Genomic DNA, 22,624 nt, shown 5'->3' on the forward strand with positions numbered 1-22,624 from the left:
TTCGCAATAGCTTTTGCTATTCATTCGCCTTTGCTCTGATGACTGTCAGATTGACTCAGTCCAAGTTTCCTTTCTCTGAGGCCCGGTTAGTATTCCTTGTCATGAAAGAGGCGAGGCCTGAGAGTGGGTGTGTTGCCTCAGGTACCTTCTTATGTAAAAACCTCCTGCCAACCTCTCCAGCAGGTGCATGATGTCATCTTCTGATTCCTTTTACTACAGAACAGCTTTCACACACCCTTCAGATCTCTGAAAAGCGAAGGGGCTGTGTCATTTAGCCACCTTTTAAGGGTACAGTTGCCTTATCAAAGTGCCTGGAAGATGGAGCAAGCTTGCTTTCTGCTTCTCTGGAGGTGAGCACCCAAACTGATGGATTCAAGTTACAAGAAAGGAAATTCCTTCGAAACCTTAGGGAGAATGTTTTGACTGTAAGAACTGTTTGACAGTGGAACAGTCTCCCTCCAAAGGTGGCGGACTCTCCTTCCTTGGAGGCTTTCCCAGCAGAGGTTGGTTTTCTTATATTAGTGATATAAATGGCAAAAAGACCAGGATAAGACTCCAGTCAACACATGAATCTTTAGAGCGTGGATATTTAAATGCACCCTGAGCAACACGTGTTATTTTTAACAGGAGGGAGCAATCCCCCCGGCTTCTTCTGCAGTCTGCCTTATCTCTGCCTCTTGGCCCACCTCCTCTCATAGAATCATAGAATCATAGAATCATAGAATCATAGAATCCTAGAGTTGGAAGAGACCACAAGGGCCATCGAGTCCAACCCCCTGCCAAGCAGGAAACACCATCAGAGCACTCCTGACATATGAACTCTCCAGCCTCTGCTTCTTCCTCCACTTCTGGACTGCTCTCTGCCCCAGCCTCTTCCTGCTCACTAAACCCTGTTGCCTCTTCCACTTCTGACGCCTCCTCCTCCCAATCTGCTCCCTCCTCTCCCTCTGACTACTCGTCTTCATGCCACCACCGATCCCTTGGCTCTGAGCTTCCTTCCCTGGGGGTTTCCTTGGGGTCTCCCCAGCTGGTGCCTCCCCCCTCCTCTGCATCCAGCCAGTCCATGACATCATGGCATGTTATTCTAGAACCAATGGAGGATTCTAGTAGATTTTTCCTATATAGCCAACACAGTATCTAGCTCTCTATTTGAAAGGCTTCATAATGAACTGCTTCCATTCCAAAAACAAAAGTTCAATGCAGATTGGTTCTGCAATCCCTCCCCCAGTGTGTCAATTTGAAAAAAAAAAAGATGTAGGTAGTCTCACCCATGAGGTGTGTGTACCCAGACCTGCCCAATGGCATTGTGGGTAGGCTTGTACCAAGTTTGCAATCACTGCTTTCTCCTTCATTCATCTGGGTTGTGAGCAGGGAGGGAGAGGTGTGGATTATTTCTTCAAGAGGTGGTTTCATATGTGTATCAAGTAACCACTCACACCCTTATGGACAGCAAGATCTTGAATCAGATGGGAGGGGTACAAATAATAAAATTATTATGACGATTCATTTGATTGAAAACAGCATGTTGAAAATGAACATGAATGATTAGGAATTGAGGGGGGGGACTACATTTTTGTGCTGCAAATGTGTTGGTGTGTCTGCAACTAAAGGCTACTGTAGTGTGTTATACTCTGCATAAGGAAGATCGTTCAAAATACAGTTCCAAGGGCTTCCGGTTCCACACTGCCTTAATGGAGGCAGCCTCCATGACAACAGGAGATCATTGGTGAAGGAAAAATAAGGATGATTCGTCTTGGTACCTGACTCTCGCTTCAGCATGGAGGCAGGGAACCGCTGAGTGCAAAAGCACTTCACCTGCCAAAACCCCTCCAACACCGCCATTAAGAAGCAGACCAAAGTACAAGTGCATGCTAGAAGAGATGAGATCACAAACTGTGGAACAAACCAACTGTAAAGACCTTAAGGTTTGAACTTGAGATAGGACTTCACTCAGTACAAAAAGCAGTGAGGGGAGGAGCCTATGGTTTCTTTATTGAAAGTTTTCTTCTCTATATTTACTATTTGGCAACCCTCCTCTGAATATTAGTTTACATTATATTTGTACAAGTGAGGTGGAAGAAATTGGATTATAAATATGGAATATAACAGCAAACAGAACTGTGTGTGTAAAAAAAGGAAAAGGGGAAGGAGGCTCTATTTTGCAAAAGGTTTACGATAGAAACTTAGAGCTGACTCTTCCTCATCCTTTATTATTGAAGTGCAGTTTTTAAAAGCGAGTTTCGTTTCAGTTTGCAAATCAGTTTGATTCTCTGGAACCATTAAAAGTTCTCTTTGGGGAAACTTTGGGAAAACACCCGAAGCTTTTGCACTTGCTACCGAGGTGAATGAGACACAAACAGGGTTCACTCTTTCTCCTTTTGGGGACCACCTCGTGGCACCATCTTCAGAACTATTGGTTTCTCTGGCACTAAGAAGGCTTTGTTGCTCATCTTAAGGGGAATCTGCAGCAGGGTGAGAATCGAGAGAGCAATCAGCACATCAGTCAACCCATCTTAACATCAAGACCCCAGCAGAAGATCACAGGGGAGTTTCAATGTTTTGGTTTCCCTGGCTTAAATCAAAACACGCAGTATGATGCTGTCTATGCCTTGGGCACTGGTGCAGAACATTGATACTCCAAGTGTCATGCCCCTTGCCCCTTCCTTTTACACACACACACACACACACACACACACAGGCACACACCATCCAGCTTCCTCACCGGAGTTTCCTTGCAGACCCTGAAGGAAAAATGCTGCACCAGGATTGCAATTGCCACCTTCATCGTGACGAGAGCAAAGCGCATTCCCAGGCAGTTCCGGGGACCAGCTCCAAAGGGCAGGTATATGTAGGGATCCACTTGATCCTTGTTCTCTTTGCTGAACCTGGTTGCATTCACAGAGACAAGAGAAATGCAGGGTGGGTAAGGAACCAAAACGGGCAGATCTGATGCCTTGATGGGAGAGGCAAAGGAAGAAGAAGGCAGCAGCTCAAGGCTCACAACAAGGGGACATTGCTCACCACCAGCTGGTTCTCAGTTGCTTGTCCTCAGGTGCAGTGGCGTAGCGTGGGGGGTGCAGGGGGGGCCAGCCGCACCGGGCGCAACATCTGGGGGTGCAAATCCACGGGTTAGGGGGTGCAAATCCACGGGTTAGGGGGCACAGATTACTTGCCTTGCCCCGGGTGCTGACAACCCACGCTACGCCACTGCTCAGGTGCATCCACCAGCTGAATCAAGTTGTGCAAATGGGGGTCATGAGTGCAGTACCCACTGGTACCACCTATGGTGTCTGTGATGCAAAAGGTCCCCTCCAGAGTCTGTTTGCTCTTCCTGCTCAGACCCTATTTACACTGTTTGAAGAAACCCTTTTATTATGGCCAGGATGGAGCATCTACCAGCTGAATCAAGTGGGGACGATGCTGCGTAGTGTCACACAAATGGGGGTCATGAATGCAGTACCTACTGGTACCACCTATGGTGTCTGTGATGCAAAAGGTCCCCTCCAGAGTCTGTTTGCTCTTCCTGCTCAGACCCTATTTACACTGTTTGAAGAAACCCTTTTATTATGGCCAGGATGGAGCAAATTCCCCCCCCCCAATGGACTGGGCAGGTAGGGTGGAGGTGTGTCGGGGGGGTGAAGGAGTGCAGAGCCAGCGAGACACATGGCTGCCAACGCTGCTGGCACTGATGGCAGTGGAGATACTTCTACTTGGCTTGGTGGCTCAGCCACCTTCCAGCTTAGCCAGGACAGCTGGCCAGGTCAAAAGGAGAAGGAGGCGCCACCCAGCCCCAAAGGTACGGTTACCAGATGTCCTCGTTTCCCGGAGACAGTCCCCAGATTTACAAATCTGTCCCCTGACAAAATCCTATCATTCCGACTCATTTCAATGAAGTGTCCCCAGATTCACTGAAAAAAATCTGGTAACCTTACCCAAAGGCCTGGCCAGGATTCAACTTGCCTCCCTGTGGCTCTGGAAGGTGGCAGGACCTCAGCCAAGAGAGGGAGCGTGTTATAGGGGTGTCTGGATGCGCCCTTCTCAGGCTTTTGTGACCGGGGGTCAGGATTGCATGCCAACCCTCCCTTCCATTCTGAATAGGGGAGGGCAGTGCCTCCTTCCCCTGCCCCCACCAGATTGGGGCAGCTCAGGTGGGACATGACCACACCATTTTGGGGTCCCAATTCTTTTCTGCCCTTGCAGACATGGCACCCATTTGGTGACTTGCCACGCCTTCTCAACAGCAGCCCTTCTGTGCCACGTTGCGATGAGAAAGTTGGTTTTGCTGGACAGGTTGGTTCAACAAGTGTTTCTTTTTTCTTTCTTTCCCTGCCAGTAAATGGTTAACGAACGGCAGCCTCTGATTGGCCATGGTTCCAGGAGGAAGAGTTTAAAAGGAGAGGATTTGATGAGAGACAGGGAGTTGGCCCTTGCTTGAGGGACCTTAATGGTCCTGCTAGGTTCACCCATCAGAGTGGAAAAGAAAAGAGAAGGCAGTCGGGCATATAAAAAGACAAGGCAGGTTCTTACGTCTCTGATCATTTTTTAAGCAAAGATAGGAGAAACACCCCCCCACCCAAAAAAAAAGTTTTCGGCTTTTATAAGTTTTATATTTCCTGTGCAGCAGTAATAAATCACACTCCACAAATGTCAATAGAACGTATACAAACATCAATGATGCACCACAAAATTAGGAGGAGTGATAGGTTAAGCAACATTTTATCAAGCGAGGCATCCTGTGAAAAACAGGCCTCACACATTTTGAACAAGACTTAGAATGTGCTTAGAAGAAGCTTTGGTGCTTGCTCTTTGCAAGACAAGAGCTTTGTTGGAGCAGTTGCATGAGAAGATGGATTTGCTGACTGTTGCAGTCAAAAACCTTGGACAAACAGCGAATACTCATATAGAAACTATTCAGGAACCAACTCAGGAACCTGTTTTGACAGGGCAAGTGCAAATGCAGAAGACAATGGAGGAGGTTGTTGCTGAACCTCAAGTAACACAAATGGAGAGACCCGAGGCCCTGCAGGAGCATAAGCCGCTGTCCTTGAAGATTGAATCTGGAGCGGGCCAGGGGGGATCTGGAGTTGTGGGGGCTCTTAATTTTGGAGGGGCTTTGAAACATGCTTTTAAATACTTTCTGGACTACATTGCTGAATGTGGGGAATGGGACTGTGGGGAATGGGCTGATCTGCTGAGGGGAGATGGAGATTTTTTGGGGTTGGAGTTTCCCCAAGACCTACTCCTCAATGAGAAAGGAAAGAAATTAAGAAAAAGATCAACAAAAGACAAGGTCAAGTGCAGGTATAAACAAGAAGAAGATCTGCAGAAGGGACATGGGAGAGACTTAAGAGCCTCGGACATAAGATTACCAGGTTGATGGACTAGAAGGAACGGACAGTAAGGACTGACATAACCCGAGACCAGGAAAAAGAGACGCTGGATGAAGATTGGAAGAAAGTTTTTAAAGATTTACTTTGGGAATTAGTGTAAAATTAATGAGTCTTAGGAAAAATGTTGGAATGAAACAAAACAAATTCCTTCCAGTAGCACCTTAAAGGCCAACTAAGTCAGTTCTTGGTATGAGCTTTCGTGTGCATGCACACTTCTTCAGTGACTTCTGTTTCAGTGTATCTGAAGAAGTGTGCATGCACACGAAAGCTCATACCAAGAACTAACTTAGTTGGTCTTTAAGGTGCTACTGGAAGGAATTTGTTTTGTTTTGACTATGGCAGACCAACACGGCTACCTATCTGTAACTGGAATGAAACTATTTGGCTTTAGTAGAAATGATATAAGGAGTTATGTATAAATAAGTTTTAAGTTTTAAGCTTTAATGTATTTTATGGTAAGATAAGGTTAAAATAAATTAAGGGAAACTGAACGACAGAATACTGTATAGTGAAAGATGGAAAGGATTTGTTGAGTTAATTAATTTATTTACAGAAACATTGTAAAATTAAGGAATGTTAGAAGGATGTTGGAATGAAGTAATGTGGTTTTAGCAGAAATGATATAAAGGGTTAGGTAAAAATTGATTTTTTTCCTAATTGGTGAAAGACGAGAATGTAAAATTACAGTATATTAAGATAAATTATTAGGATAAAAACAAAGCTGGAAAGGATTTGCTGTAATATCTAATTGAACTAGAATACAAAAAAGGGAGGTGTGAGGTCAAGGAAATAAGCAAAGGAAAGAAAGTTATGTAAAGGTTTGAGCTGTGTGTTTTTTTCTAACTGTTTGTATTTTTTCTGTATTTTTTTATCTTTCTTTTTTTGTTTTTTCTAATTTTTTCTTTGTAATCTTTAAAATTTGAATAAATATTATTATTTTTTAAAAAAAGACTTAGATCGCCTGCTGGGAGTCTGAGGGTCCTGCTCCTGCCTCCCCCCAGGCCTAGCAGACTACAAAAGGACTGCTCTTGCCCAGCGGAGAGTACTGTTTACAATCTTTCAAACTGCTTTTAATGCTTTTTGTTTTGTTATTAACTGTTTTTATGTGTTTTATTGTTGGGGAGGGGGTGTATTTGGCTGTTTCTGTTCATATTTTGTGTTTTTTGTGTTTTTATCTTGTGATTTTATCTTGTGAACCGCCCTGAGTTAAAGGATGAGTTAAAGTGAAAACAAAATAAAAAAATTCCTTCCAGTAGCACCTTAAAGACCAACTGAGTTAGTTCTAGGTATGAGCTTTCGTGTGCATGCACACTTCTTCAGATACACTGAAACAGAAGTCACCGGACCTTTCTATATAGTGAGAAGGTGGGGAGGGGTATTACTCAGAAGGGTGGTGGGAATGGGTGATTGGCAGATAGCTGCGATGAGCCTGTTGACGACTCTTAACGACTGCAATAGGTCTAACAGGAAAAAGCAAGGGGTGAGAAGGTGAAAAATGGCTTTGTCATGTATAATGAGATAAGAATCCAATGTCTTTATTCAAACCAGGTCTCTCCATAGTTTTAAGTTTGGTGATAAGTTGCAATTCAGCAGCTTCTCTTTCCAGTCTATTTCTGAAATTCCTTTGTAATAGAACAGCTACTTTGAGATCTTGTATAGAATGTCCTGGGAGATTGAAGTGTTCTCCTACTGGTTTTTCTGTCTTGTGGTTCCTGATGTCGGATTTATGTCCATTTATTCTTTGGCGTAAGGTCTGGCCTGTTTGTCCAATATAGAGAGCTGAAGGACACTGTTGGCATTTTATGGCATACACAATGTTAGACGATGAGCAATTAAATAGTCCCGAGATGGTATGTGTGATGTTGTTGGGGCCAGTAATGGTGTTGTCCGGGTGTATGTGGCAGCAAAGTTGGCATCTGGGTTTATTGCAGGCTCTGGTGCCAGTGTCCGTGTTAAGTCTGGTTATAGTATTATTGTGGGTTAGGAGTTGTTTAAGATTGGGGGGCTGTCTGGAGGCAATGAAAGGTCTTCCTCCCAGAGCTTGAGAAAGAGAACTGTCATTGTCCAGGAGAGGTTGTAGATCTCTGATGATGCGTTGTACTGTTTTAACTTGGGAGCTGTATGTGATGACTAGAGGTGTTCTGTTATTTTCTTTTTTGGGTCTGTCTTGCAGCAAGTTCTCTCTGGGTATCAGTCTGGCTCTGTTGATCTGTTGTCTAACTTCATCTGCTGGGTATTTTAGTTCTAAAAAGGTTTGCTGTAGATCTCTTAGGTGAGAGTCTCTGTCTGTAGAATTGGAGCAGATGCGGCTGTAACGTAGTGCCTGGCTATATACAATGGACTGTTTGGTATGTTTGGGATGGTAGCCAATCACCCATTCTGCCAATCACCCATTCCCACCACCCTTCTGAGTAATACCCCTCCCCACCTTCTCACTATATAGAAAGGTCCGGTGACTTCTGTTTCAGTGTATCTGAAGAAGTGTGCATGCACACGAAAGCTCATACCTAGAACTAACTCAGTTGGTCTTTAAGGTGCTACTGGAAGGAATTTTTTTATTTTGTTTTGACCATGGCAGACCAACACGGCTACCTATCTGTAACTGGAACTATGGAAGGCACCACATTGAGCCGCATGAAATGGAAGTCCATCAACCTCACCAAGAAACTTGCACAGGTACAGACTGATATCTTCTTTCTTACTAAATGCAAGAACCTGGACACTCTAGCTACCATCCCAAACATACCAAACAGTCCATTGTATATAGCCAGGCACTACGTTACAGCCGCATCTGCTCCAATTCTACAGACAGAGACTCTCACCTAAGAGATCTACAGCAAACCTTTTTAGAACTAAAACACCCAGCAGATGAAGTTAGACAACAGATCAACAGAGCCAGACTGATACCCAGAGAGAACTTGCTGCAAGACAGACCCAAAAAAGAAAATAACAGAACACCTCTAGTCATCACATACAGCTCCCAAGTTAAAACAGTACAACGCATCATCAGAGATCTACAACCTCTCCTGGACAATGACAGTTCTCTTTCTCAAGCTCTGGGAGGAAGACCTTTCATTGCCTCCAGACAGCCCCCCAATCTTAAACAACTCCTAACCCACAATAATACTATAACCAGACTTAACACGGACACTGGCACCAGAGCCTGCAATAAACCCAGATGCCAACTTTGCTGCCACATACACCCGGACAACACCATTACTGGCCCCAACAACATCACACATACCATCTCGGGACTATTTAATTGCTCATCGTCTAACATTGTGTATGCCATAAAATGCCAACAGTGTCCTTCAGCTCTCTATATTGGACAAACAGGCCAGACCTTACGCCAAAGAATAAATGGACATAAATCCGACATCAGGAACCACAAGACAGAAAAACCAGTAGGAGAACACTTCAATCTCCCAGGACATTCTATACAAGATCTCAAAGTAGCTGTTCTATTACAAAGGAATTTCAGAAATAGACTGGAAAGAGAAGCTGCTGAATTGCAACTTATCACCAAACTTAAAACTATGGAGAGACCTGGTTTGAATAAAGACATTGGATTCTTATCTCATTATACATGACAAAGCCATTTTTCACCTTCTCACCCCTTGCTTTTTCCTGTTAGACCTATTGCAGTCGTTAAGAGTCGTCAACAGGCTCATCGCAGCTATCTGCCAATCACCCATTCCCACCACCCTTCTGAGTAATACCCCTCCCCACCTTCTCACTATATAGAAAGGTCCGGTGACTTCTGTTTCAGTGTATCTGAAGAAGTGTGCATGCACACGAAAGCTCATACCTAGAACTAACTCAGTTGGTCTTTAAGGTGCTACTGGAAGGAATTTTTTTATTTTGTTTTGACCATGGCAGACCAACACGGCTACCTATCTGTAACTGGAGTTAAAGTGAAATAGCATTGCATTCCTGAAGTAACCTAAGTTTTTTCCACTTGTGTTATATACTATCTTGCCTTAAATAAATCTTTATTGTTTATTTAAAGAAAACTGGCCTGAGACTCCAATTTACCAGTTGTCCCCTCACAATGGTCCGCCAGAGGATAATCTTAAGGAGGATAATTTTAAGGAGAAAAAAACCTTTGGGTAAATGGGATGGTGGCAAATTATCTGAGTGAGAACGGGCCCAACAGCTTGAGAGGGAAAAGTGCTGTTTCGCCCGTAGCATATTGCTTGGTGGCAGCGCCATGATACGAAGTTAAAACCCACACAGAAACGTACCCAGAGACACAGAACAACCAGTTTAATACTGAAGTTCTTTTATTAAAAGAAGGAAAATTTCCTGTCAGAAAATGACCAGCAAGCGGCAAGCGAAAGAGACTCGGGATGACCCAGTGCGGGGAGATACTGCATCTGAGGAAAATCCTAGTACTGAGTTAGAAATGATGAGGTTAAGGTTAGAATTGGCTAAAGTTGAAGCAGAGAAAGAAAAGGCAAAATTAGCAGCTGAACAAGCCAGAACTGCAGCTGATATTCATTTAGCACAGATACAGACTGAGAGAGAGAGAGAGCAGATTAGGAGGAAAAAGAGAAAGAAAGAGATGCCAGATTAGCCCAAAAATACAGGGAAAGGGAGGCCAAGATGGCCCATGAAAAAGATATGTTTCTTTTAAAAATGGAGGAAATTAAGCTGAGGGCAGAACTGCCACAACCATTGTGGGGGGTGGAGATTTTACCGCAGCTAATGGAAAGAGGTTTCCGAAATATGTAAAAGGTGATGATGTACAGTGGTACCTCGGGTTAAGTACTTAATTCGTTCCAGAGGCCCGTTCTTAACCTGAAACCGTTCTTAACCTGAAGCACCACTTTAGCTAATGGGGCCTCCTGCTGCCACTGCACGATTTCTGTTCTCATCCTGAAGCAAAGTTCTTAACCCGAGATACTATTTCTGGGTTAGCGGAGTCTGTAACCTGAAGCGTCTGTAACCCAAAGTACCACTGTACAGGCATTCCTATTAAGTTTTGAATGGACCTGTAAAGACTTAAATATTTCTGAGGGAAACTGGATGCTATACTTACACCCACAGAGATGTGGAATTTTCAGTGAAATATACTCAGATCTAAGAGAAGATGAAACCTCTGGTTGCCTCACATTTAAAGAGAGAGTGAAAGTGATGTCTGTTTTATTTTCACCTCCAGCCAGGCATCTGCAAAATGCTGATATCATGGCTGGCATTGTGATGTTTGTATATGCCTTCATCACAGTTGAATTCTATTACAGTTTAATTGCAATGTTTCTACGTCTTGAGTCCCTGTCTAGAAAAAATGTGGGATATAAATAAATGTAATAAAATGGTGGTGATGATGATGTCAGCAGCCCAGCTGAGGCTGAAATCAGGAGCAGCTGGTGATCTACTAGTGGTTGGGTAGATCTTGCACTCATGTCATTCGAACACATGGCCTTTCATCAAGTGAGCAAGGCTTTTTGGGGGGTTGGGGTTGGGAAGGTTACCTTTCAGGTCTGAATTCGTCTGGTTCCGGCCAGTGTTCGGGATCCCGGTGAAGCGTGTAAGGCGGGATAATCACACTCATGCCTTTCAAGATAGTGATCCCATTGATTTCTACATCTTTCTTGCAGGTCCTTTGCAGCCGTCCTCCAAGGGGATACAGCCTTTGTGTTTCGCTCAGGACCATGTCAAGATATTCCAGTTGCATGATGGCATCGTACGTGAGAGGAGCCTTGGGGGGGATTCAAGGGGGAAGGTTAGCTGTAACCGATGGGACCCTGAACCAGCCTGACACAGAGACCTTCAGAAGGAAAGATCTCAGTTGAGGTGGCCTTATTCTGAGATTTCTGCCCAGAAATGTGACAATGTCCACAGGTTTCATTCAACCACTGGCAGAGGAAGGTGGGTGCAGTGCATGCAGTACGCACCGGGTGTCAGCCGTGAGGGCAGGTGACATTGCCGCGCCAAACACACACACCCACCGAGGTTGCTGCGCAGGTGGTAGGATGCTAAGGACGCTTGCTGTGCGGGTAGCTGGCCCCGCCCCCACAGGCCAGCTAGCCCCGCCCCGCAGCTCCGGGTGCCAAAGCAGGTAGCCCCGCCCCTGCATTCAACAGGTGCACAGGTGGGATGCAACTTACGCAACTGATCTGTATCTCTCTCCACTGCCCCAATCTAAGATGGCTCAGGTGCTCAGATCCTCAGTTGAGCTCCTTCTGTTGGTCCCATCAAAATCAGAAGCCCAGCTGGCGATGACTCAAGAGAGACAGGGCCTTTTCTGTGGCTGCTCTGAGATTGCACTATTCCCTCCCAAGAGGGGATAGACTGGCTCCCTCTCTGTCATCCCTCTGCCAGCAGGCTAAGACCTTCCAGTTCAAACAGCCCTTTGAAATCTAAGGTCCAGGTGATGCTGATCACTGGGCTGATGTCAGGGCAAACTGGATTTTAACTGCTGGTACTAAATTGTGTTTTGATGTATTTTCACTTTAGTTTCTAACTGGTTCATTTTTATTACTCCTCTGTCCCTGCCCCCCAAATTAGATAAATAACTCTCCTGTAACTCCCCCACCCCACCCCCAAACCTTTTCCATTAAGTCTGGCCTCACCTTTGCAACCCACATATTCTCACCTTGTTGGGCAGGATGGTATCTATCTCATCTTGAAGCTTCTGCTGGACATCTGGGTGAGTGGCCAAGAGGTAGGCCGCATAACCCAGGGAGTTGCTGGTGGGTTCGTATCCAGCAAAGACAAAGATGAAGGACTGGGCCAGGATTTCAATGTCAGTCAAGCCTGCAAACAAGCAGAAGTGGAAACAAGTACACATACAAGTACAAGCCTTTACCACTGAGTGTAATGACAAGGGAGAGTAGGGCCTTTTAGGTTGTGGCTCTTTCGGTGCAAAACTCTCCCCAGCAAGGTCTGCCAAGCGCCTTCACTGACCTCTTTTTAGCACCAGGGAAAGGCTTCCCCCTGGCTTTTGATAGACTGAGATGATGCTTTGCTGCTACTAGTCTGCTGCCCAAGCTTCCTATGGCTCTTTATGGGACCTGCTTTGTTCTGTTTTGTGCTATAATATATTTATATTTAAAATATGCTGTGAGTCACTGCAAGAAGATCAAACCTCTCCATTCTTAAGGAAATAGGCCCTGAGTGCTCACTAGAAGGACAGATCCTGAAGCTGAGGCTCCAAGACTTTGGCCACCTCATGAGAAGAGAAGACTCCCTGGAAAAGACCTTGATGTTGGGAAAGATGGAGGGCCCAAGGAGAAGGGGACGACAGAGGACGAGATGCTTGGACAGTGTTCTTGAAGCTACTAACATGAGTTTGACCAAACTGCGGGAGGCAGTGGAAGACAGGAGTGCCTGGCGTGCTCTGGTCCAGGGGGTCACGAAGAGTCGGACACGACTAAACAACAACAACAAAGTCACTTGGAGACCTTTGAGTTACAAGAAACTGAAAAGTCATTATCATCAACAACTTACATAGTGTTAGAAGACTGTGTGGGGTTGGTTTGGAATCGTGTCTGTGGGTGCAGTCTTGTTTCTTGAGAGACGATGGAGTGTGCCTCTGGGGGTGAAGTCAAATCGCTGTATTTGCAGGACTGAAGTGACCCCTCCAGGACCCCAAGCCTGGGCAGTGTGTCTGGAGGTCCTGGGCTGACCAGAACCCCCCTCTTGGCCTTGCTGATGTCCAAAGGAAATCAGAGCAAGACATTTCGCACCAGCCTGGCTGCAGGAGTTGCCGGAAGAAGGTGTACAAGGCGCCAGCCAATCCTTTTAGGGATTCCACTCTGGATTTGTGTAGGGTTTACTCCTCGGCCTTTTCTTCTCCCAAAGATATCCCACCAAAGTTTAGGATCAGAGTTTTCCCACTCCTAGATGGGCTGCTTTCCCAAGTGGAGGAGACCCATTTGCCCCTCACTTCCCTCTACAGCACATGCAGAGACTGTCTTTGGACACACTATTGGTCTCTTCCACTCACTCTGCTGAAGCCTGTCTTCAACTACCAGACTTTTTAAATATATATATATACTTTTTATTAACAGGCCAATCAAATCACATTAATTCCAAATTATACAGCCAGATTTTTAAATTTTTGTTGGGGGTACCCATACATCAAGCTCTGAAAGGGGTCCAAACATCAGTCATGTTGCTGCTTTAATTAAACAGTTCTATCCAGTTCTGTCCAGATAGTCTCTTTGTTACTTTCCTCATCTTCTTGTTGTTATCATATATTCCTTTATTTGCTATCTCTGATAATCTTCACAAGCGGGTTGAAAACAAACATCCTCTGTGTGGGTTTTACACTCTCCAAAAATCATATCACATAAAGAACAGACGCCATTTCCACACTACTGTAAAGAACATTCCCTCCGTCTGTCCATTGATTTCCCCAGGCTTGCCAAACATATCTCAAGGGGTCCTGCCAGGTCAAGATCACATTCCGATAATCATACATTCACATTCCGATGACCCTGGTCCTTCTATAGGCAAGCCTGTCTTAGCAAAACACCATTTGTAACTGCGTCATAAAACTTTCCATTCCCCGATGTTTCTACCAGTCCTCTCTTTGATCAGTCCACACAGTTCTTGATCTCCTGCTTGTGATTAATAATTTGCAACGATTCTTCTCTCTGGAGGGGAGGGTTATTGGTACTCACATAAGATTTAAAAAAAAGAAAAGTCCCCCCCCTTTCCGTTTCACTCCAACGTACCAGTCTTTCAATGATGATTCTTCACTTGATTTATTGTTCAGCCCGTCGCTCCGCTCACAGAGATCCATTAATCAGCAGTCTTTACTCCCGATCTTCACTTGATGTATGTGCATTAGCTTCTTTCCAATTATATATTTCCAATTACATATTTCGACCTAATGCGAACCAGTGCGCGAATTAGAGACAGCGTCTGAGAGAGCCGGCCTCACTCGAGGGCTTCGTGCCAAGTGCCCATACCCCCTTCTTTCGAATCCGGGGGTGAATTATGGACACAGCTAGCAAGGCAGTCCCCCCCCCATTCCCTTGGGGGGGTAAGGGAGGCTGCATACTCCCATATCAGCCTCTTAATTACCTTGTGTGGGTCGGAGAGATGTTATTGTCGGCCATCTTCCAATGCACCCCCTGGTGGCCCCCAACTACCAGACTTTTAGAGGACATCTGAAGGCAGCCCTGTTTTGGGAAGCTTTTAATATTTGGCATATTTTTAATAATTTTAATATTTTGTTGGAAGCCGCCCAGAGTGGCTGGGGAAACCCAGCCAGATGGGCGGGGTATAAATAAATTATGATTATGATTATTCAGGTGCAAGTGAAGTTCCTAAGTCATCGAGGATTTGGGCAATTTCAACTCCTTAGGAAAGATGACTCGGGAACATGATTTGTGTAGGTAACATTCATTGCATTGCATTTTTCCAACTGGGATAGGCAATTTCAAGTCTTCAGGAAATACAGCTTCCCTTCAGGTCAGTTAAACTGTGTGGCATTACCTTTATAGGAGTGGTTCAAGCCATTGCTCTGGTGGTCAGTCTTGGCACTTTGGGAGTCGATCATCAGCTGCAGGAAATCCACCCGGCCCTAACCAGAAAACAAATAAACCAGTGGAGAAAATGTGCGGCAGAGAGACTCCCATGGGGGCCACTGGGCCGAGATGGTTTGAAGCCCCTGGTTTTTTAAAGGGCTAAATACAGCCATGAGAACTGGCCCCCTTTTCCCTTGAGGACATTGGCCGTGTGATCATCTCACTGTAATTAGGCACAACCGGACATACTGAGGGGGTAAAAGAGTCAAGATATTAGGCTGTTTTGTGGAGCAAAAAGCAGAAGATATTAGGCTGTTTTGTGGAGCAAAAAAAAGAGAAAAGTTGACACCTAGGGGATTTTTCAGTGAAAAATCACACCCACACACAAAATGAAAGCCGTTTTCCATGTCAAAGATATTCACCCCTAAATTACGGCACAATTCTTACCTTTTGCCCTTCTTTCTGCCGCGTTTCCTTCATTTTTTCAAAGGACCTTGAAAAGAAGCTTAAAGCTTCTGCATTGAATATATTCACATTCATTAATTTGAGAAGAGGAATCAAGAATGGGAACGTGGCTGCAAGAGACAGAAATCATACTGTGAACAGAAATCAACCTTCCTGAAGCAAAGCATTAGATATGCTGATAGGTAGATAGATTTCTGTAGATAATTATTGATAAACTTTGGTTTGGTCTAACGATCATAGCTTGCAAGCCTTAATAGAGCCTGGTAAACCTCATTGTGAATCTCAGGGTTGAAATTTCTGCGTATGCAATTCATGTGTGAAGATATGTGCATTTTGTTAAATTGCATGCACACTGATTACACCCTCCCAGAACTTCCCACACATGTACCTAATGGTAGGGCCAGTTATTAGTATAATCCTCACAATATTTTAGATCCAAGTGCAGTCTAGAAAGAAATCATATTTTAGAAAGGCCATCATGGCTCAATGGTCGACCCACATTCGGTCCTCGTGACCAGGCTGGGCTAGGAATGGCCCCTGTCAGAAACCCTGGAGGACCTAGTCGAAAAATCTGTTGAAAATTCTGTGCTTGATGGACCAGTTATTATGTTTCCATAATAACCAGGCTGCAAACTTCCACTGGGCCATCAGAAATCACAAGCCAACTTACCTATCAAAACGAAGCGTGGATTAAAAGAGGCAAACTTGGTCATCTTCTTCATCTCCTTGACAAAAGGATCTGCAGGGTTGTTCATAGAGTCAATGTTCACACCAAACGAAGTACTGGTGACGACATCCATGCTGTAGGCTCCAAAGACGCTGGGGAGGGAACAGAGCAGCCAAATCAGGCTCTCTGTATACTTAGGATTTTCCATAGGCCTATTTCTGGCCACCCAATGTGCTCTGGATTCACCTGAAAGGCAGCCCACATTGTATACTATGCTGTTTTTGACTGAGGCCTTTCCTGGCTCAAACCACTTACTCCTTCATAACCACAAATTCATTCTTTTCCACTTTCTTCTGAACGTTCTGCATCAAAACCTCCCCGTAGTGTTTGATGATGGGAAACATCTGAAATACAAATCAATGAACAGAGATGTCAACACCTAACGGCAGTTGACCTTCCTGGCTGCAATGGAGTTCTGGATATCCTTTGACTTGCTCATCACTCATCAAAAATGCCATCACGAAAGATGGGCTTCATTTTTTGTTTCGCTTTGGTATTTTTGTTTCACCATGTTGAGAACTGACTGGTCTAGCTCGTAATGATACTACTTTGCAATTACAGTATATGGAGTGATATCTCCAGGAATCAACCTCCGTCTTAGCTCTGATTCGCAGGTGCCCATTAATTAGTCAAATTAATCTAAGTTTGCAGCTCTAGTTTAAAAAAAAAAGTCAAAGAGATCCACTGGCTTGATATCTGTGGTTGTTTTTTTAAGAGCATTAAACTGAGAAAAAATCTAAAACATAGACTTTGCAACCTCACATTCTTAGGCATTATGCTTCAGCCACTCTGGCTATCAACAGAATTGGATTATTCCCAAGTTTCAGACTGAATAGACTCAATGGTGCTTGAACTGTACGACCCATATTTACCAGTGGAAGAGCTGAATATTTTATTCTTTTCAATACTTAATATATTTTTCTTTTTTTTACCTCCTTGAGCTTCCCGCTGGTGAAGGTTGGAGAGAGAATAGTGCGAATCCTCTTCCATTGTTCGTCCTTTGCCACTGAAACAGCAGACTCCAAGATCCCAACTAAACCTAAATCCTAGAGGAAACAAAGCAGTTTCAAACCACTGAGTGGCAAAGTCATGTTTTGAACCCATGACAGATCTGGAACCAATAATATCCAACAGGGAATTGTAAACGGAATAAACATGGCGTGCAGTGATGACTGGGCGACTAAGTTCATGCTTGACTTTTGGAGAGGGATTAATCTGCCCTCCCCATTACCCCACCCTGCCCCAGTTTGGTGCCAATGGAGTGACGTGTATGAGCTCTCCTCCTTCCATAATACTATTGCATACTTAAGAAGTGAATGCCTACCCGGCGGTTGGTGAAAGTGGTGTAACACTCTTTGACGAGGACGGCTTTTATAATAGCCGGATCCAGCGTAGCTAACAAAGGCTTTCGACCCTCGTAAATCCTGGATTAAGAGTAAAGAATGGTGTGTTTTTGAGATCCTAAAGAGATCCAGTTGCAGATAAGAGTATTTTCCCACCCCAGATCATTTCCTCCTTGGGATCAAGCAATGGGATTTGGGCCAACGTGAGAAATACAAGCAGGCCATAAAAGGTCACTTACCCCCAGGTCCTCCCATATTTCTGAAAGCACTCTGTATCAAAGTTCATAAACCCCTGTGGAAAGACATTTAAGAAAGTTAAGAATGGCCTTTCTGAACGAGATTAAGGCTCATAATAAGGAGCACCTCTGATCCCAAGAGGGGGGGAGCAGAAATGGGCCTCAGGAAACCTCTTGAGCAGGGCAGGAATGTCACCAGACACGCATCTTACGATAGGACCAGATATTTCCAAAGAAAGGCAACGGCGATGGACCTGGAATGCCCAGTTTCTTGAAGACGCCATACGGCCAAAATCCATATCTGTTTATTTTGTAAAACGAGAGAGAGGGAGGGGGAGAGAGAGAGAGATGCAAATCTGTCAGCAGAGCATGTAAGCCTGTCCAGGGTTCAGAGGGGAAACCTGGCAGGTTGATGCACCTGTGTGTGGGCTCCTCCTGTTAAAAAATCCCGCAAGGAACTGACTTGGGCACCACAGGGCAAAAAATGAGATGATATGGGCTAATATGCAACCCAGGCCTTCAAGAGAGAAGACGAAGAAGAGGAGTTTGAATTTGATATCCCGCTTTATCACTACCCGAAGGAGTCTCCAAGTGGCTAACAATCTCCTTTCCCTTTCGTTCCCCACAACAAACACTCTGTGAAGTGAGTGAGGCAGAGAGACTTCAGAGAAGTGTGACTGGCCCAAGGTCACCCAGCAGCTGCATGTGGAGGAGCAGGGATGCGAACCCGGTTCACCAGATTACTAGTCCTCCGCTCTTAACTACTACACCACACAAGTACAACTGAATAACTCAAAGTACATTGTTGAGCTGTGGCACACAATGGGTGGGGCCACAGAGCCAGTTGCCCTGGACCCCAAATTCTTAGGGGCAATGAGAAATTTAAAATTATGTACCCTTCCCCTTCAAACATTCTACACAATTTTGCAACATTTTACCATATTTTTCTGGCCATACTGTCCTTATGTAATCCTGATCGGTGAATTACATAATACCTATTTATAGTGTGATTTCCCCTTTGAATATACGGACACTGTTGTGTTCCATAGCTTGCTTTAAGGAAATCATAATTAAGACATTCATTCTTTCACCGAGGTGCAACAGACTCCTCTTTCTCTAGCCTCCTTGTCCCCATGTTGTTTATAACTCTGACAGTTGCCAGTGTGTATGTGTGCAGATAGTAATTAGATTGCTTGGTTAATGGTGTTGTTCTGACATGTTGACAGGTTAGTTTTCGTTTTCTGCTGACGTAGTAGCCATTTCTTGTTCTTCATAATTCTGTTTCAGCATACTGTGTGTGTGTGTGTGTGTGTGTGTGTGTGTGTGTGTGTGTATTCATTTTTTAATGGTTTAAACATTTACAAAAGTGAATGAATGGTTATGCAGTGAAGGGGCTGAGTGGTAAAAAGCAAAAAATAAAAAGGCAGACATTGTTGGATACTGAAAAACATAATTTTGCCATAAAACAAGGCAGGGATTTGTGGACCCCACCTCACTAAGCTTTCAATAGGGGCTTGATGTGGGCAGAAAGCAACTGGCCTGCACAGCTCCTCCAATGAAATCACCCACCAATTCCTAGAGATCAACTTGCTGCACACCCTGCTCTGCATATATACAGTAAGAAACAGGCTCCAAAGTCCACCAGCTGATTTCTCCCCTGCAAATCCAGCTCTTTCCTTCCCTGTTCTGTTTGTCTTTAGCAAACACCCTTGGTTTTTTGCTGTACTTTAAAAGAAACATTATTTTTATTCTTGCATGTGTGTGTGTTGAGTTATATGTGAAAAGATGAAAATGTCAAACTCAGCTCAGCATCTCACCTTCCCCTCCCAACCTGAAGACACAGCTGAGATCAAAATAAAAACAGGGGAGTTCATAAGCCCTGGAGCAGAAAGAGTCCAATCATTGCTGCTGTCCAGGGCTGTTTTTCTAGAAAAAAAGATGATGGAACTCGCCAGGAACCTTCTGACAGGTGCCAGAACCCACCAAGAGGGGTGGGACTGAGTTCCTGGGAGTTCCCCCTGGAAAAAAGCCCTGCTGCTGTCAATATAAAGGGAAGTGTTAGCACAGCCGCATAATACGAAATGTGACAGGTACACTTTGTCCTGCAGAGTCTTTGTTCTTGGGCAGAATAAACAGCCACTAGTCTGCTATAAAAGTATTTCGGGGGGGGGGGCAGGTTGCCATCCCAAATTGTTTGCGTCCATTTTCCACAAAGTGCCATCTCCCAAATTATGTGATATCATTTTTGATACATCGGTACCTTTTGCTTTTTTTCAATCTCCGGCTTTCAATATTCTTCCTGCCATTAACAAGTAATCAATTATATGTTCATATAATAGCCCTAGAGTTGTCGCAGCTAACAATGCTATTTTGGGTTGGGGGCGGGGCTCCAAAAAATATTTTATTAATAAATCAAAGATAAAAGAGCAAAAAGAAATACTGTCACAGGAAGTTGAAAGCAGCATAAGGCTGAAAATTGTTGTTGAACTTGTTCCAAAACAGCACACACACAAAAATAATTCTCGCCCTGTGATTCCTGAATTGCAGAGGGATAGAGTAGATGACCACTGGGGATTAATTCCAGCTTTACAATTCTGTGACCCCCAACTTAATAAAAAATCTTCTTTACTTATATGGTTCTTTATGTTGATTGATATAGCCAGTTGAAGTAAGTAGGTGTTAACCTTCAGGGGGTGTTGTTTTTCCAAATCATCCCTTCAGGAATTTAGCTTACAAGTCAGGCAGCGAGACCCGCTTCAACTGTCTCCTCTCCTGAGAATTATCACTGGATACAGAATCGTAGAATCCTAGATCATCCATGACAGATGGCCATCCAACCTCTGCTTAAAAACCTCCACGGAAGGAGAGTCCACCGCCTCTCATGGGACCCTGTTCCACTGTTGAACAGCTCTTACGAACTCTAGATACCATCCCCATATAGATCTATCCATGTAGCAGAAGCAAATATTCTTTTTCAAAACATTAACTATGGGATATAATTAAATCAGAAACGGGAACCAAACACACACATGCTGAGTTCTATTCATATTGGGTTGCAAACATTGCTGGTCCTCCTGAGAGCAGACTCATTGAAATTAATAGGCATGACTAGCTTTGATCAATTAATTCCAGTGGGTCTACTCTGACTGAAAGTTGGTTGGATACAACACAGAGAGCCCATCAATTAATTCCAGTGGATACAACAGAGAGAGCCCAACAACAGAGTAATGGATATACAACACAGAGAGCCCAACAACAGAGTAATGACATTCTGGGTAGCAAAGAGCTGGGTAGCAAAAGCTCATCCCACCTCTCGCCCTCCATAATGGTTATAGTATTCAATTAGATTGCTATAATGTTCTTTACATGGCTGTGTCCATGAAAACAGTTTAGAAAATTCCATTGGCCCAGTGATAGCCAGAAGCGTTTTGTTCATGGCCAATTGATCAACCCACATGAGGCCAACCCTTCATCAATCTCCAGAGTTGTCACCTGCTTCCCTAGTTTTAAGCTTTAAAGGCCTCACAGTCCTGGGCTAGATAGAGTAGGTCAGGAATTGGCAGCTTCTGCCCAAGAACTTTGTCCTGTGTCTCCATTCCTTCACTCTCTCCCTCTGCTGTTGAGGGACCACTTCTAGGTGGGTGCCAAATACAGTTTTGTTTCAGATTTATAAGATAAGGCTCTTTCAATATGCTGTGCTTCTAGAGCTGCTTCTACAACCCAACCATTTGCAAGCTTTCTTGGAAGTAAATATCCTTGCAGTTCAGAGGCTGCCATCTCCTATGGCTTTCAGAAGAAGAAGCAGATTTAAAACGCCCCCATTTCTTTTTCACAATTAGAAAACGGCCAAAGAAACAATAAGAGAATGATACCTACAGCATGAAAAGGCCCAGGAGGGCGATGAGAAGGAACCATGTCTCAGTGGAGAAGCTTGGAAGGAGATCCATCTTGTTAGCCCTTGATGACTCTCTGGCTTTGAATGTGGATTTCTGCCCTCTTTATACTTGTTCAGGGCTGGAGCTCAAAGAGCAAAAACAACAATTTCGCAATAGCTTTTGCTATTCATTCGCCTTTGCTCTGATGACTGTCAGATTGACTCAGTCCAAGTTTCCTTTCTCTGAGGCCCGGTTAGTATTCCTTGTCATGAAAGAGGCGAGGCCTGAGAGTGGGTGTGTTGCCTCAGGTACCTTCTTATGTAAAAACCTCCTGCCAACCTCTCCAGCAGGTGCATGATGTCATCTTCTGATTCCTTTTACTACAGAACAGCTTTCACACACCCTTCAGATCTCTGAAAAGCGAAGGGGCTGTGTCATTTAGCCACCTTTTAAGGGTACAGTTGCCTTATCAAAGTGCCTGGAAGATGGAGCAAGCTTGCTTTCTGCTTCTCTGGAGGTGAGCACCCAAACTGATGGATTCAAGTTACAAGAAAGGAAATTCCTTCGAAACCTTAGGGAGAATGTTTTGACTGTAAGAACTGTTTGACAGTGGAACAGTCTCCCTCAAAAGGTGGCGGACTCTCCTTCCTTGGAGGCTTTCCCAGCAGAGGTTGGTTTTCTTATATTAGTGATATAAATGGCAAAAAGACCAGGATAAGACTCCAGTCAACACATGAATCTTTAGAGCGTGGATATTTAAATGCACCCTGAGCAACACGTGTTATTTTTAACAGGAGGGAGCAATCCCCCCGGCTTCTTCTGCAGTCTGCCTTATCTCTGCCTCTTGGCCCACCTCCTCTCATAGAATCATAGAATCATAGAATCATAGAATCCTAGAGTTGGAAGAGACCACAAGGGCCATCGAGTCCAACCCCCTGCCAAGCAGGAAACACCATCAGAGCACTCCTGACATATGAACTCTCCAGCCTCTGCTTCTTCCTCCACTTCTGGACTGCTCTCTGCCCCAGCCTCTTCCTGCTCACTAAACCCTGTTGCCTCTTCCACTTCTGACGCCTCCTCCTCCCAATCTGCTCCCTCCTCTCCCT

General features: G+C 44.5%; 1 protein-coding gene across 1 annotated transcript; it reads right to left on the reverse strand.

Annotated features, from left to right (window-relative positions):
- Nucleotides 1-1,966: 1,966 nt before the first annotated feature.
- LOC309329353 (cytochrome P450 3A9-like) lies at nucleotides 1,967-21,677 on the reverse strand. Its single transcript, XM_081840172.1, has 13 exons — nucleotides 21,520-21,677; nucleotides 17,845-17,944; nucleotides 17,647-17,699; nucleotides 17,389-17,488; nucleotides 16,997-17,110; nucleotides 16,320-16,408; nucleotides 16,008-16,156; nucleotides 15,320-15,447; nucleotides 14,841-14,928; nucleotides 11,989-12,149; nucleotides 10,865-11,091; nucleotides 2,723-2,885; nucleotides 1,967-2,462 (listed from the first exon to the last, which is right to left on the reverse strand). The coding sequence occupies exons 1-13, from the start codon at nucleotides 21,588-21,590 to the stop codon at nucleotides 2,364-2,366; spliced, it is 1,542 nt and encodes a 513-aa protein (XP_081696298.1). The 5' UTR covers nucleotides 21,591-21,677; the 3' UTR covers nucleotides 1,967-2,363.
- Between the last annotated feature and the right edge of the window lie 947 nt (nucleotides 21,678-22,624).

This window comes from Podarcis erhardii (assembly GCF_964252035.2).
Source record: "Podarcis erhardii genome assembly, chromosome: 14".
In the NCBI taxonomy this organism is placed as follows: domain Eukaryota; kingdom Metazoa; phylum Chordata; class Lepidosauria; order Squamata; family Lacertidae; genus Podarcis; species Podarcis erhardii.

Excerpts from the sequence above, each read along its gene's own strand:
- LOC309329353 (XM_081840172.1), bottom strand. The coding sequence starts at position 21,590 with ATGGATCTCCTTCCAAGCTTCTCCACTGAGACATGGTTCCTTCTCATC. Across the intron at positions 17,489-17,646 it reads AAATATGGGAGGACCTGGGG|GATTTACGAGGGTCGAAAGC; the intron begins GTAAGTGACCTT and ends CTCTTAATCCAG. Across the intron at positions 11,092-11,988 it reads ATACCATCCTGCCCAACAAG|GCTCCTCTCACGTACGATGC; the intron begins GTGAGAATATGT and ends ATCCCCCCCAAG.